This window comes from Schistosoma haematobium, chromosome 3, assembly GCF_000699445.3.
Source record: "Schistosoma haematobium chromosome 3, whole genome shotgun sequence".
NCBI lineage: Eukaryota > Metazoa > Platyhelminthes > Trematoda > Strigeidida > Schistosomatidae > Schistosoma > Schistosoma haematobium.
The window spans coordinates 2671422-2686170 of record NC_067198.1 but is presented as its reverse complement, the minus strand read 5'-3'; the positions used below and the strand labels follow the sequence as shown (position 1 = coordinate 2686170).

General features: G+C 33.3%; 2 protein-coding genes across 3 annotated transcripts in view; one reads left to right on the top strand and one right to left on the bottom strand.

Annotated features, from left to right (window-relative positions):
• CACNA1C_1 (Voltage-dependent L-type calcium channel subunit alpha-1C) overlaps positions 1-4718 on the top strand; it is a 168608-nt gene extending 163890 nt beyond the window's left edge. Inside the window, exons 45-47 of one of the 2 annotated variants that reach the window (XM_051212767.1) lie at positions 1969-2102; positions 3513-3540; positions 4586-4718. The gene's annotated coding sequence lies outside the window, so the exon portion shown is untranslated. Of the gene's footprint in view, positions 1-1968; positions 2103-3512; positions 4055-4585 lie in introns of those variants that run through there. The other variant, XM_051212768.1, reaches the window with a different exon arrangement.
• On the bottom strand, positions 4710-13822 carry MS3_00004798 (uncharacterized protein). The gene is made up of 8 exons (XM_051212766.1): positions 13490-13822; positions 13252-13424; positions 12348-13190; positions 12090-12313; positions 10964-11486; positions 10297-10451; positions 8191-8512; positions 4710-5261 (listed from the first exon to the last, which is right to left on the bottom strand). Exons 3-8 carry the CDS (start codon positions 13105-13107, stop codon positions 5188-5190), a joined length of 2058 nt encoding a protein of 685 aa, XP_051068680.1. The 5' UTR covers positions 13108-13190; positions 13252-13424; positions 13490-13822; the 3' UTR covers positions 4710-5187.
• Between the last annotated feature and the right edge of the window lie 927 nt (positions 13823-14749).

The window sequence follows — 14749 nt, the reverse complement described above, 5'->3', positions numbered from 1 at the left end:
CACACAAGGAGCCTTTGACCTAAAGGTCTAATCCACAAGGTAGTGGTGCAACAAAAAGAGATACAGTCCCATGGTAGCCAGCGACCAACGTTTGGTTCATAAGCCATTTGTTCCCTCAGGATACTGGAGCCCATGTGCACCATTGGTTTGGGATCTGGTTAAAGCGCCGGACATTCGCTTTTCGTCCTCTCAATTTCCTAAACAACACCCCCGCCACGAGAAGACAGTGAGTAGGACTTCCCTGGCAGAGACTGTATACGCGTGGCCGTGTGAGAGTATTTCGAGAGGGATGGCGGGCCCACTCCACTCTCGGCCATACCAGGGCATTTGGGGGCTTCAGTGATTCTTTGTTTAAATCAACTATAAAAGATGTTAATAGTAGTTCTTCAAGTTTCTACTTCGTACAGTAGAACTAAATGTGTTGATGTTCGTATTGAAGATTTTGACTTTGATATTGATTGACTATTGTTTTGAGTTTCATATATTCTTCAATTGTAGGAATGTGGCTGTTGTTATGCCAATGCTTTCTTTTATATCTCCATTCAATACTCCTTATTCATAAAACGCGAATACATATAATTTGTATGTTAATTGCATTTATAGGTATCAATGCCATAGTTGGACTTGGTAGTTCTAAATAAATTGTGCATTGTGATATTCTAATGAGTAGGAAAAATTGTATTTCTGACGTCTCATGATTTAATATAAGCCACTTCTTTAGGATAAATAAATAACTGAAATCGAATTAACACAAGTTTATTTAATATCAGAAAGGGCTTTGTGAATATTATAGTAATTTCAATGGTTGAGATCATGAGTCAGTTGGAGCTAGACCACCATGGAAAACCTGGAAGCACTCAACAGCCGTTTCGTCATATTGTAGGACTCCTCGGCAGTGCGCATCCATTACCTCGTCTCGCGGGTTTCGAACGCAGCTTCTATCAGTCTCGTGCGCGAGCGCTTAACCCTTAGACTACTGAGCTGGCATCCAGTGGTGTTAATGCCTAACTTCAAACAATCCAGGAAATTGAGCGACATATCCACCATTATCCTCAGTGAGTTACTATCTCACAACAGACCCGGTTGAACTCCACTGATCACCGCTTCTCACTAGAAGTCCAGAAAATACCTCTTGAAGTCAGTCACTAGTGAGCTTCAACTGATTCATAATCTCAATCATTGAAATTACAGGTTTATTTATTTACCCTGAAGAAGTGTGTTACGTTCTTGATCTGTCTACCCACTTTTGGTGCTAAGGATAACTTGTCTAATCTAAATATTAAGATCTTGACGCGACAGGCTGACCGGCTTAGCCTTGAGGCTAGTACCCGTGAGTTGGAAGTGGGATATAGAGAAGAAAACTATTCTATCGCCTGATCGACTGACAAGCACGCGAGTGAGCAAAGACAAGTCAACTAGAACACTACTCGGTTTATTCTTAATTCCGATCTGGTTCCCGAATTTCAGATCAGTGTAAAGAAAGATACATGAATAAATCGATGACTAACCCAATCACAACGTGCAATAATTAGCGTAGAAAATAGAGCAAAAAATAATACAATAGCTTTGGAAGAAAAAGGTCTATGGCAATGAATTCTATATCAAACGAAAGCTTATGATCTGTAGAATAGATTTAAGGATAAAAATAAATGTTAATATTTTACAAGCGTTGAATGAACTGAAATAACGTCCCCCCAAAAATAGTTTCCATAGTTTGTCAAGACTTATTGTTTCTCTGTTTACATCAAAGTGGCTTAGATTAAGTCACGAAACATCAGATATACAATTTCTCCTATTCATTAGAATATAAAAAGAACATAATTTCAAATAAGTGAACTAAAATAAAGTCAGTCGTTAACCAATAAGCTTTCAAGACTGTATTTTATTATCATGATGATAATCAATTATTATTTCTATCTCTATGCCTGATTACATAATCAATTGACTGGAATTGAATATGTCCATCAGTGAATTATTAGAAGAAAAACAATATGATATTGATTTAACAAAAGTAATTGTAAATCATCTAATACAATTAGAAGAACAATAGTGTTGATGAGAATGAACAATCTAATGGATTATTTGCTAACGAACAGTGAAAAGTAAGTTATATTAACGAGATGTTACAAAACTAAATGAATGAATAACTGTAGTAAAATAGTTACGTTTGAAGATGTCACATAAAACATTCCATTACAAGTTCTTGTATGTTGTCATATTCTATAGTTCTTGATACTACTATATATTGTATTATATTCATTATTCATGTTCAAATGATCCTGATAATGACTTAATATGAATTTCTTAGCTGAGTGGTTCTTTGAGATTCGACGAGACTATAATTTATGGATGAACCAATCAGGCATAAGATAACAGGTCTTGAATTTTGGCGCGAAATTCGTTCATCCTTTCGGCTAAACAGTCTTTTGACATTATAGATTATATTAGTTTGTGATGAACACTCTAGATCTAATTTCTAATCTAAACCATCAACTGTGAATCATAATTCTAGTTCCTCACCCTGATTTATAACACTCAGTTAGCTCTAGTAAGTAGATAGACACACTTCAGGTCACTTTACCGTTTCTGAAAGGTCGTCCATAATTAATTATAGTCCCACCGAATTTTCTAGCTGAGTGGTTCTCTGAGAAATATGTTACATTTTTAAGTAAATGGATGGTATAATATTTCGAGTTATCTCTAAAAACATATTTTATTCTGCTGAGGAGACCGTGAAAATTCCTCGAAAAACAAAACACACCAAAGGGGCCATGAAAACAGTGGATAATATTTTATCCAGTAAGCGTCGATAAAAGTGTCTCACAAACATCTGAACAATGAAATGTCACATGTCACATTTTCGGTTGGATGAATACCTATACTGCTATTATGTTTCTGAGGGTTCGGAAACTTACCAGAAGTTTAAGGTTGTCTGAAATGCTATAAATACCCTCAATTTACTTATACATAAACTGACGTCGAAGTATGGCGTACTTTGCATATGACGCGCCTTTTCTTCTTCTCTGTTCAAATCGTTGTATAGAGTGAGCCTGGCGATAATAATACACTTTATGAAACCAGTTTAATCGTACAGTTATAAGATATATATTATGCTTCCATGTAGATTGTCACCCTATTCTACCGTGTTCAATTTCTTAGAGGCATTATGTTATGTTATAGAGATAAAAATTGTTATTATTTTAAGATTACGTACTGACTGACGAACTCTATCCAATTCAAGTCAACTCCATTCAATTTACTTAAGGTTGACATTGTAAAGATTGCATTAACTGGTAATGGAAATTACTCGAACATTATTAAATTCTGAGCTATCAGTGAAGCAACTTTAATGTGGACTGTTCATTGAGTGAAAACCATTTTCAGATTTTAAATATAAGGGGATTTGTGTAGACTGTAAATTGTTTTAGGTTTGATTCCTGAATGTTGGTTATTGAATTCTCACTTTTGAGGTGTTGCATGCTAAGAAAAAATGTACTGTTCATTTCTTCCAGATATTCAACGATCGTTTGGCTAAGATCAGTACGTGATTTAATTTATAGAAATTTCATGTTTATTTGGTGTTACTGCTCATCAAACTCAAATTTTAATAGTCTAAGTGAAATAACATCGTATACATTATGTCTGGTGTTATGAGATTTAAAACAGTCAATGGGAGGCATGAAACTCAGCTACTGTGTTAGCTGTTACTCTTTAACACATTGTACTTAGAGTTAAAACAAAAATACTCTATGTGGGATTCGAATTCACATCACGAAATTTTACATTATGAGATATTATCAAAAACTTATTTGTCCCTGAATTGACTACTGAGTAGTAAAAATCTATATTATGATTGTGGGATTCTCAAATCGTATGGAATTCTGTTGAACAAAAGGTTCAAATAACTTAATAATTGCAATGCTTAACACTGTTAATCTGAATGAAACAAAATCGAAACATATAAGCATCATCAGACTCCACAAGATCGTATGTGGGTCTGGCAATTATTATTGATAGCTTCTGACAAGCCGATCTCCTACATGATCAAAAGGGGGTTTTGTGGAGATTTTAGAAATTTCACTGATTGAAGCCATGAGTCATTTGAAGTTAGACCACCATGGAGAACCTGGAAGCATTGGACGGCTGTTTCATCCCACTATGGTACTCTTCAGCAGTGCGCATCCACGACCTCGCCACCCGCGAGTTTTGAACTCAAGAGTTAGCAGTCTCACGCGCCAGTGCTTGACCATTAGACCATTGAGTCGGCTGTCATCCAACGGTGTTAATGTTTAACATCAACCAATCCACGAAATTGCGCCACCGTACACCATTGTCTTCAGTGAGTTAATATCTTACAACAGACCCGGTTGTACTCCACTGTTAACGACTTCTTACTAAAACTCCAGGAAATGCCTCTTGATGCCAGTCACTAGTTAGTAGATGATTATTATCAGAAGGGTTTTTTTTGTGGAGATTTTAGAAATTTCACTGATAATTCATAGTGAATATGATTTAAATTATTATTATTATTATTATTATTATTATTATTATCATCATCAAATATCTTTCTATCTATCCTTCTTAGCTCGAATCCTTTCATTCATTCATGTAGAATACAAAACGATCATTATTATTGACTATTAATAAATAAATTTAATCATTTAACTAAACTTTAACTTATTCGTTTTTTTTTTAAAAAAAAACAATAATAAATTTGTTTGTTTGTTTATTTATTTGTATTTTCTTTGTTTAAATTAACTATAATAAATAGATAAGTTTCTATATAACTGATAACCTTTCAACAACAATAACAACAAGAAAAAACAAAAAAAAGAAAGAAAGAAAGACAAAAAGAATAATCCAATGTACGTTATAGAATCTATTTGATAAAAGAAAAAGAGAGAGAAAAACAAAAAAAAGAAAAAGATGCTTGATAATCCAAATTAATAAATAAACACAATGTATAATTGAATTCAATGAAAGAGGATTTAAATTTCCCCCCATATATACAAAATGAAAAATCATATTATATATTGATTAGGAAAAGAGAAAAAAGAGGAAAGAAAATAAAAGGAAAAAAGGAGAAAAATAGAGAAAACTGAAAATAAACGTTTCTATTATTGATTAAATTTGATTGAGTTCAATTTATTATTGATTTTTTTTTGTGTAAAATTAAAAAAATAATAATTAGGTAGAATATTCACAGTATCTTCTATTATGAGGTGTAGTTCTTGACAGATAATTATTATTATTGAATGAATCTAATAGAAAGAAAAAAGGAAACAGAAAAAACAAACAATCAATAAAATATTGATTATAAAAGTAGTTTTAAATCAATTGATTGATCAACAAATGTTTTACTAGTGACGGTCTCTAAGAGGTTTTTTTACCTGGAATTCTAGTGAGAAGACGTGACGAGTAGAATCCGAGTCTGTTATGAGATAGTAACGCATTGAGTGATAATAATAGATTAGTTGAAGTTAGACAATAACATTATTGGATGTTGGATGGTTTAGTGATCTAAAGGTTAAGCGTTCACATGCAAGACTAATAGGTTTTTGGTTTAAATCATGTCAGGCGAGATTGTAGATGAAGATTGTTGAAGAGTCCTACAACAGGATGAAACGTCTGTCTAGTACTTCCAGGTTTTTCATGGTGATCTAACTTTAATTGACTCATAGATTCAATTATTAAAACTATTATAATATCCATAAAAACTCTTTGTGAAATATAAATCAGCTAGAATCCAATAAAATAGATCATTCTTAGATATTTTTTGTTCAGAGTTTATGTTTCTTAGTAAGATTTAGGTTGTGTAATGTTGTGAGTGATTCAATAAGAAAGATTCAATAGAGAATAGTTGAAGATCATGAATATACATATCTGTGGAATCTAAAAACAATAATGAAATAGTTATCTAGTAGATCTTACTTTACGGTCAGATGATGATGCTTATGTGTTTCGAGTATGTTTCATTCAGATTAACAGTGTTAAGCATTATAATTATTAAGTTATTTGAACCTTTTGTTCAATAGAATTCCATACGATTTGAGAATCACACAATCATAATATAGATTTTTACTACTCAGTAGTCAATTCAGGGATTGTACAATTGAATTGGATTTGTAAACTTTATATTACTATTGCCAGGCTCATTCTACACAACGATTTGAACATAGAAAAAAAAAGCGCATCATATGCAAAGTACACCTTACTCCAAGGTTACTATGATTATCTTTAAACTGAACTGTTTCCAAATCATTTACTTAAATCATTTATATAAAGTGTTTAACTGATTAATTGAAAAATAAACTTTATAAAAAAAATGAAAACATGAACATTTCAGATAGACTACAATTTCTCACTGATTAATGTAATAATATTCAATTTTTCATGACGGAAATAGATATTTATTATTTATACATTAATCAGTTCATTTATCTGTATATCAGTCAGTCAGCAACAACGTGGAACTTCATACGTACGTACATCAGTTCAAGTTGCCATACCACATTAGCACAGAGATACAGTTGTCGATTCAAATCTCATAGTGGTAGAAATAGTAAGAGTATAATCAGTAATCGAAAACATTAGGGTTTGAAGATGTTATTCGAGGAATATAATCTTGTGAAATAAATTTGGAAAGAGGAAAAAGGGATATGAAGAATTCAGAAGATTAGAATTTTGGAGAACACAAAGAGTGGATGCAAACGATTTGAAGCCATGTTATTCAAGGTCACTAACCATCGCTTGCTATCGTCTCGTGGCTCCCAAATAGGTAGTCTACACCTATTAACATGACTCAGTTCACTTGTTAGTGATTTCATGGATTTGTGCCATGTTTTGGTCTGACCGCTCCTATCTTTCTTCCAACCTACTCCCCTACACCATGAAACATCGCTCTTCAGGGCAGTCGGTGGTTGGGCATACATAACACATGTCCCAGTAATCTCAGTTGATGAAGTTTCACTGTATATACTCAAAAGAGATACATTACAATAACCTTTTACGAAGTTTTATACGAGTTTCTGATTCAACAGTTTAAGGACTATCCTCGTAAGTATTAAGTCTAAATCAAAGTGGTCTAATTCATCAACTTCATGTTTATTCTACACTTTTACTTCCGTACACATATTTATTAACAATAAAAATTTATCATACGAGCGATTGGTATGTTCTAAACAGTATATTTCTAATGACATCATACATATTACTTTATATAGTCGGTTTCTATTTGATGATAAACACCTCTTCATACGATGACCTAATAATCTTCTGGGACGTAACTCAGACATTCAGTCAGTCAATCAGTCAACAACGTGGAACGTCGTACGTATTGAGAAGATTAGAATTTAGAAGAACACAAACAACTCCCACATCTCTATTTTATTATTATCAATTTTTAAATTGATCAGTACAGTTGAAATACTAAACTCTTGTGTTTCAAATAACTATTGAAGTTTTTATAAGCAAAGATGGATAGTAGCTAGCGGTGGAATCCAGGATGCACGTTTCGCTCTATTCAGGACACGTCGGCTAGATATACCTGCATTTCAAAGGTGATACAAGTAAATAACATCAAATGAATTTAATACCATTAAAGTAGTCACATATTAGTAAATTAGAAGCGGCAAAACCAAAACGTAGCATCAGTGCTTTAAGTCACTAACTTCCGGTCTGAACCATGTTGGTGGTAGATGCAGACTACTTGGTTCGGGTCCACGTGACTATTGTAACCAATAGTTGAAGAATCTGGGTGACATGACTCATAATCGATCACAATGGCGTACGTAAGTGTATACACTCACTATCTTCCTTTAGGCTATGAGATAAAAATTGATTTATATCTTTCTTTATACCAACTAATTCTTTCTTCTTACACTCTATCCTTATACATAATCTTTCTTTTATATATTACTAACACTGAATTAACTACTTTTATGAATCCGTTGTTCATCTTGTTGTGCTAATAAGGTATGGCAACTTCGACCGATGCATATATATGCTCCTAGTTCTACGTTGTATCTGACTGATTTGTCACATATTTAATGAATACTTTTTAGATTGATGTCTAAAATGTCATAGTTAAAAATATACAATCATTAAAATGATATTTCTTATATGATCATATACATAAATGTAAAACATAAGTTACCAAAGTTACTCAGTAAAGACAAAACTGATACCTACCTGAGAACTTCATATTATTGGCATTATTATTATTATTATATCTGAATTCATTTGAATATGGTTGAAAAGTAGAATAAGATAATAAATATGGATGGAAACCATTATATTTATATTCTGTTTGTAGATTTCTATTTAATGATGAACTACGTGATTTATTATTATAAGAAGGATAATATGATCTTGAATAATGTGAATTACTATGTAGAAAATGATCAATACATTGAGGTTTACCACGTAATGGTAACATTAATGGTTTTGTATAATAATTAGGTAACCATGTGTAAGGATATTCAACATTATATGAATTGGAGATTTGATTATCCTATCAAAAGTAAAAATTACTGAGTTTATGATAAAGAAACATGGAACTATGGTATATTATAATGAGAAAAGATATTGTCATAGTCGGAATTTCTCTCATATACTTTTAGCCTACATTCTAATTTCGATTCGTAAGAAGAGCTGGTTCAGAAATAGTTTGAAATAAACAACGTCAACTGAGATAAAAATAATGTTTTACTCTTGAACAAGTTCATCAACATCTGTTTGTAATGGTTCTTATCAGTCAGTCAAACAGTCAGCTACCTCTAACAGCACTCAAGCCTATCCTCTTGCAATGATTTACAAAATGTAGGTTTGCTATATGCTATCCTCATGAAGTTAACAATTAGCCTTTCAAGGGATTAAATAGTACAATAGAATTTAATCTCTGTCTAAATTTAACTATCGGATAATATTTTCATGTAATTTATTCTTACCTTCACTTTCATGTTTCTTTCTCTTATTCTTTTGTTCAATTTATCACACTGAAGTTTAGTTGGTGTTACTTCTCGTGGAGAAGCATAGAACGTTCATGAGCACTGTCTATCCAACCCTGTCATGGGCGATCCTTTCCAGCTCTTTCCCATTTTTATTCATTCTTTTCATATCTGTTTCTATTTCCCGGCATAATGTGTTCTTTGGTCTTCCTCTTTTCCGTTTCCCTTTAGGATTTCAAGTTAAGGATTGCCTCGTGATGTAGTTTGATGACTTCATCAACGTGTGTCCTATCCACTTCCAATGTCTTTTTCAAATTACCTCTTCAGCTGGAAGTTGGTTTGTCCTCTCCCACAGAATAGTCTTGCTGATGGTATCTGGCCGATGGATGTTGAGTATCTTGAGTAGAGAGCTATTTATAAATACTTGTATCTTCTTGATGATGGTGTTCAGATATCATTATTATTAATGAAATCATGGGTATTATTCATTTACCTTTCTCCAAATATTATGAGTGTAAATACATGTGCGTATATTGAAGATAAAGTATGGGATCTCACTAATCAGTATTTAAATGTGATCATCATTAATGTAAAAATGTTCTCCTTGCTTCCTACATACAATTATTCTGAGGCTACTCATGCCATTTACATTTGCCTCCTTCAATGCTCACAATTAGTTGTAAATCAGACAATAAACATGTTTTTTTGTCTTTGAAAAATCATAATATCAACATATGCCATATTTCTGAGGCTCGTATTCAGTACTGTGGTGAAAAACTACACATTCATTTCTCATCATTCATTTGAAAAGCTCACTTCATGTGCGCTTATACAGAAACCCAAGCACCAGAGGAAAAAACATTGACCATTTGAGTTCCTACTAATAGTGGTTACGCTTATAAGGTAAAATTAAAGCAAGAGACTGGTGTAGAAAACACAGGTAAAATAAGAGCTTACAACCACCAAACTGACACCGGTGATTTTGGTAAGCCTCATGAGTACGGGAATGGAGGAGACTGGGTCAGTCTACAGATGCATAGAACTGTCACCTATGGATGAAAAACACCCCAATTAAGATCCTCATGATCGTACAACTCAGCGGATTTAAGCGTTATATGAAATGACTTGGGATAGAATCCAGAGGCAATTCTGAAAGTTACTCACTTATTTTACTATCCACGTGTCCCCACTTCTTTAAAATACTATTGATTCATTTGTATGGTACATTTAGTGCATTTATCAACTACACCGGAACTTATATGCTTTAAACACAAAAATCAAACTAAAGGAAATGAAAGCAGTAAATTATAAAGCCAATCAATACCAAACAGGGCAAAATTTTACATACCTGCTTTTTGTTAGCAACATACAGTGCTGCTGCAGCAACAGTCTTAGGAGGAAACAAATCCAATTCTAATGCATCATTTAAAGTATCAGCTGTGCAATTGTTTAAATTAATATGGGTCATTATCTCTTGAGCATCTTCTTCATTACGAGGTTGACCTGAAAAAAAGTAGGAATTTACGGTAGATGTTTAGGAAATCTTTTAATTAAATTAGTTGGTCGTTAATATCGGAAGGCGATGGGTGACCGTAAAGAATCCACCATATCAAGCTTTCATCATAAATAACCCAGAAACGTAGCAAATATGTTGCTAACTTTTGAACTGATTTAAAGACAGTAATAGATCATCAGTTTATCTTATTGATTTATGCAGCACTTATTCTAAAATACTGAGGCGCAAATAGACGTATAGACATCGAAAAGCTATAACTTAAGCTGCAGTTATAAGTAGTTCTGAATAAGTGCTAGTTAAACAGTTCCATAAACCAGTTAAGACATTTACTGAGGTGTTTTAATGTTCTGTTTCACAATAAGCCACATCTAAATGAGAAAATACCGGACAGTATTGTCTTTATCCAACACTCAAAGAGAAAAAGTGACAATATAAAAGCATAAAGCGATGACCAGGAAACTTTCAAACCTAATCTCTTTGACTTTAAATTAAACCATACCTGATTTAGTAAGTTTTATTAAGATTTTTACAAAGTCATTATCTAGAGAAGTCTGGTGGTTTGGAATTCGAATCTGTTTCAGCAACTGAATGTATTGTTGCATTGTTAGCTTTTGCTCATCGGCTTTCTTTAACATATATTTTATGATCTTATTTGCTACTGATTCGGGCAATATTTCATGTTTTGTTTCATTCGTGTTTCCATGATTTTCACTAACTTCTTCAATATTTGTTTCTTTGATATTGCTCTGTTTACGATTACCAAGTATTTCAGTAGTATTGTTTTCTAAGATTTCTTCTTTGTAGCTTTTCTTCCTTGAACTTCTCCTGGAAAGACTGATAACTTCATCTGAAGGTGGCTTTTCTACTTGCATATGATCAGAATTGAGAATATCATTCAATATAGAAGGTGAAAGTTTATCAAAGTCTTGCTCAGAAAAGCTAGTAAGCATTTTCTTGGCTATTTTTAAAATATCCAGTCGGCACTTTGACTTTGCTCTGTTTGAATCCGTCAGTAGTAATGCCTAAAAACCAAAAAAAATAGTGAGTCATAAAATATAAAACAGAATCATTTCAAAAGTGACAAGCGATATTAGCTGGATAATCGTTGCATATCAAGGACAATACGGCAAATTTCTAATAGCAAAAGATGAGATCAATGAGTTGAAAATATACGAAAACGGCTTTCCAGGATAGTAATTGATTATCCACCGAAATCATAGATTGCCTTCCAAATCCCAAACAAGATACCCTTATTCTTAAACTATTTGAATAATCATCAATCTATTATATTTTCTCTACAGTCACTCAAAACCTACTTGTAATGTTAACTTTTGAATGTTTCATTTTCACAAAACACTACTCGAAAGTGCTGAAAAAGAAAATCTTTTATCTTATCTGTGTTATGTTAAGTCTGCATATTTTCAAGCAGTATCCCTATAAGTTTAGAGTTGTTACTTATCTCTGATGACCTGAACCCTAAGTTATTATATTCATAATAGTTTACCAACAGTGAAAAAAGACTAGGTATTGTTCAAAATTGTCGCAACTTTGATTTACAATTTTAGTTTCTAGTAGTTTCAAGATATGAATGTTATTGAAAATAAAATTACAAAGTATAGTTTCACCTTAATAATCCACGTAGTATTAATAAAATCACAAATATCAATTGGTTTGTCCAGAGTTTCGAAAATCTTTTCGAACTGTTCTATAGTATTTTTTAAATTCTCAAACAGGACGATGTTATCTTTGTACAGTTTTTCCAGCTTTATCTGGTGGTCGGACTTTATTTTTACATTTAAACCACAGAATGGTTGATCAGAAATGATATTTTCATCTGATTTAGGGACTTCTAGGTACAATGAAGGTTACGCAAATGCAAATACCTTTAGGTGGAACGTTCTTCATATCAGTGTTTTTCTGAGCATCTGAAGTTTTAGATACTCCGTTTCCGGAGACCTCTGGGTCGTAGAAATCAAGAACCCGACCCAAGTACTTTGCACAAGCACTTAAAACAACCTTCTCCTCTACATTCTGATCTCTTGCAATGTTAATAATCTTCAAAAATATTTCCAGTGGAAGATAAGCCAGGTAATCAGTTACTGACTCGTCGTTGAATAAGTCTCGTTCTGAATGTGTAAAATTTATGGTGTTGGGTGAAAAGTAACCTTTTGAACTATTTTCATTGTGTAACCATAATGACATTACAATTGTGGTTGCGTCTTCACAAATTTTCTTACCAACATCCGATTTAATTTCACAAGATGAACATAAAACACATATCAGATTAAATATGTCTTTTCTTTCCAAAGCAGAACAAAACACTCCATCCAAAAACCTCCTAGAAATCTCGAGTAAATTATCTTTGCCTTTCATTTTGAGGAGGTCGGCAGCAACATATAAATAAACCCCGTTCTCAGAAGTAATGTTTATTTCTTTGCCGTAACAAAAGTCGGCAACGACAGCAAAAGATTTTGAACCACCAGGAAAGTCATTTATTTGACAAACAGGATTGCTGCTTGCTATTTCCTTGAAGTAGTCAGACTTTGTATAAAGTGGAAATTTGTGCAATTTAAACCTCTCATTATCAATGTAAACTGTAAAGTCTGAAAGTTCAGCAGTATCACGAAATTGCTTAAAGTCCATCACCCCACAATGATGAGGTTTTGCAAATGTTCGCGTCTAGCCTGAAGGTATTGTGAATGGTGTGCGAGCGTGTGTGAAGACAACTGAAAAAGATAACAAGTGAAAGTTAGCCGACATTTCATTAAGCACATAGAATACACTTACAGTTGAAAAAAGATGGAATCAGCAACAATTATCAGTGCAGAGCGACAACTATGAGGCGTGTTAGCTTAAAATTACGAACTAGTAACAATTCATACCATTTAAATACTATGTCTAGTAAATCCAACAACAATGTAAATTATTCGAATGGTTTAAACAAATAGTGTGAGCAAATCCTACATGACAAAAAGGAAAGTCGACAAGATAAGATATGTGATAGTGATGATAGTAAATAGGTTACTAGACATGTATCAAACACAGCTACTTCAAGTGGAAGGCGGTGGTTCATTCTAAGTTGTGACAACTCTTATTGACAAAACGTGTAAGAGTACCCGAGTTTTCACTCTTTGATGTGCAATCTTTCGGTGGTTTTCTCGAGATCACTGTTGTGTTTTTCAACAGAGCGTTGTTAACATTTAGTGTACTGTGTACCAAAACTAGGTCACGTCATTATAGTAATCCTAAACTATTCTGCAGTGAAAGTAACCAGTCGGCTGTCCTTTGAAGAGATTGCTGCTGTTCCTAGAAACCCCAGTGCCCTAGAATGAAAACATTCTTTTACCTAAGGTATGACAACCTATGAATAACTATGAAACACAATGTGTCGGCCGAGTAGCTAGACTATACATATCAGACGTTATCAGAGACTAGAGACTCTACAGTAACATCAAAAAGCCACCTAGGAGAAATCTGTTTTGCATGTAAGACAGAAACCACATGAGACATGAAAATTACTCGCCGATTAGATAAACGTCATAAGCGCGCTTCCAAAACGGTTTTTCAGAGTTACTGAGAGCCAGCCTAGTATATTTACGGAACCAAGATTATTATTTATAAATGTCATCTTGTATTACCTTGACTAAAGTTTGGATTTTCACTCAAGCTCTTCGCAAGTTTTAATTTTAGTTAATCTTGGTGTTTTTAATTTGTTAGACATGGCTGCTATATAAGACACAGAAGACTACTCCATCAGTTGTTGGACCACCTACTGATATTTACATAACCGTTCTCATAATACCCCACGAGTTAAAGCCACATCAGGCAACAATTTTGCATCGAGTTTACCTTAGTAGTACAGAACCGCTGTGTGTGTTCGACAGTCACTCACAACAATAGAAAGAGTTTTTCTGTACCATTAATCTTCTTACCGTCTGATAATATATGTGACATAGTAGATAAAAACGAACCAAGCTAATTCTATTAAGACCAACCAAGGCAGACTAATGAATTTATTTATATGTCTTCGATAAAGTCGGTGAGACAGCTACACTGACACTGGATAACGTATATAGATTTGAATGTAATTTGTTGTCCTTTTTCAGCAGTCTGTAAGAAATTTTATTATGTATAACGATTCAAGCGTTAAAATCTAGGTGAAGTTTGTCAATAAGTGAACATGTTTATCAATATAAAAATCTGAAAAACGTCTATCCAGTCAGTGAAGGAGTGAAATGTGATGGATAAAGTGAGCGTTTTCAGAACACTTCTAACGACGTACTAA

What these genes read in the sequence shown, in the direction of transcription:
- MS3_00004798 (XM_051212766.1), bottom strand. Translation starts at nt 13,107, where the DNA reads ATGGACTTTAAGCAATTTCGTGATACTGCTGAACTTTCAGACTTTACA. An exon ending in GAAGAACGTTCCACCTAAAG is followed by an intron (nt 12,314 to 12,347) that starts GTATTTGCATTT and finishes CATTGTACCTAG; the next exon opens with AAGTCCCTAAATCAGATGAA. An exon ending in ATGTTGCTAACAAAAAGCAG is followed by an intron (nt 8,513 to 10,296) that starts GTATGTAAAATT and finishes TACTTTTGATAG; the next exon opens with GATAATCAAATCTCCAATTC.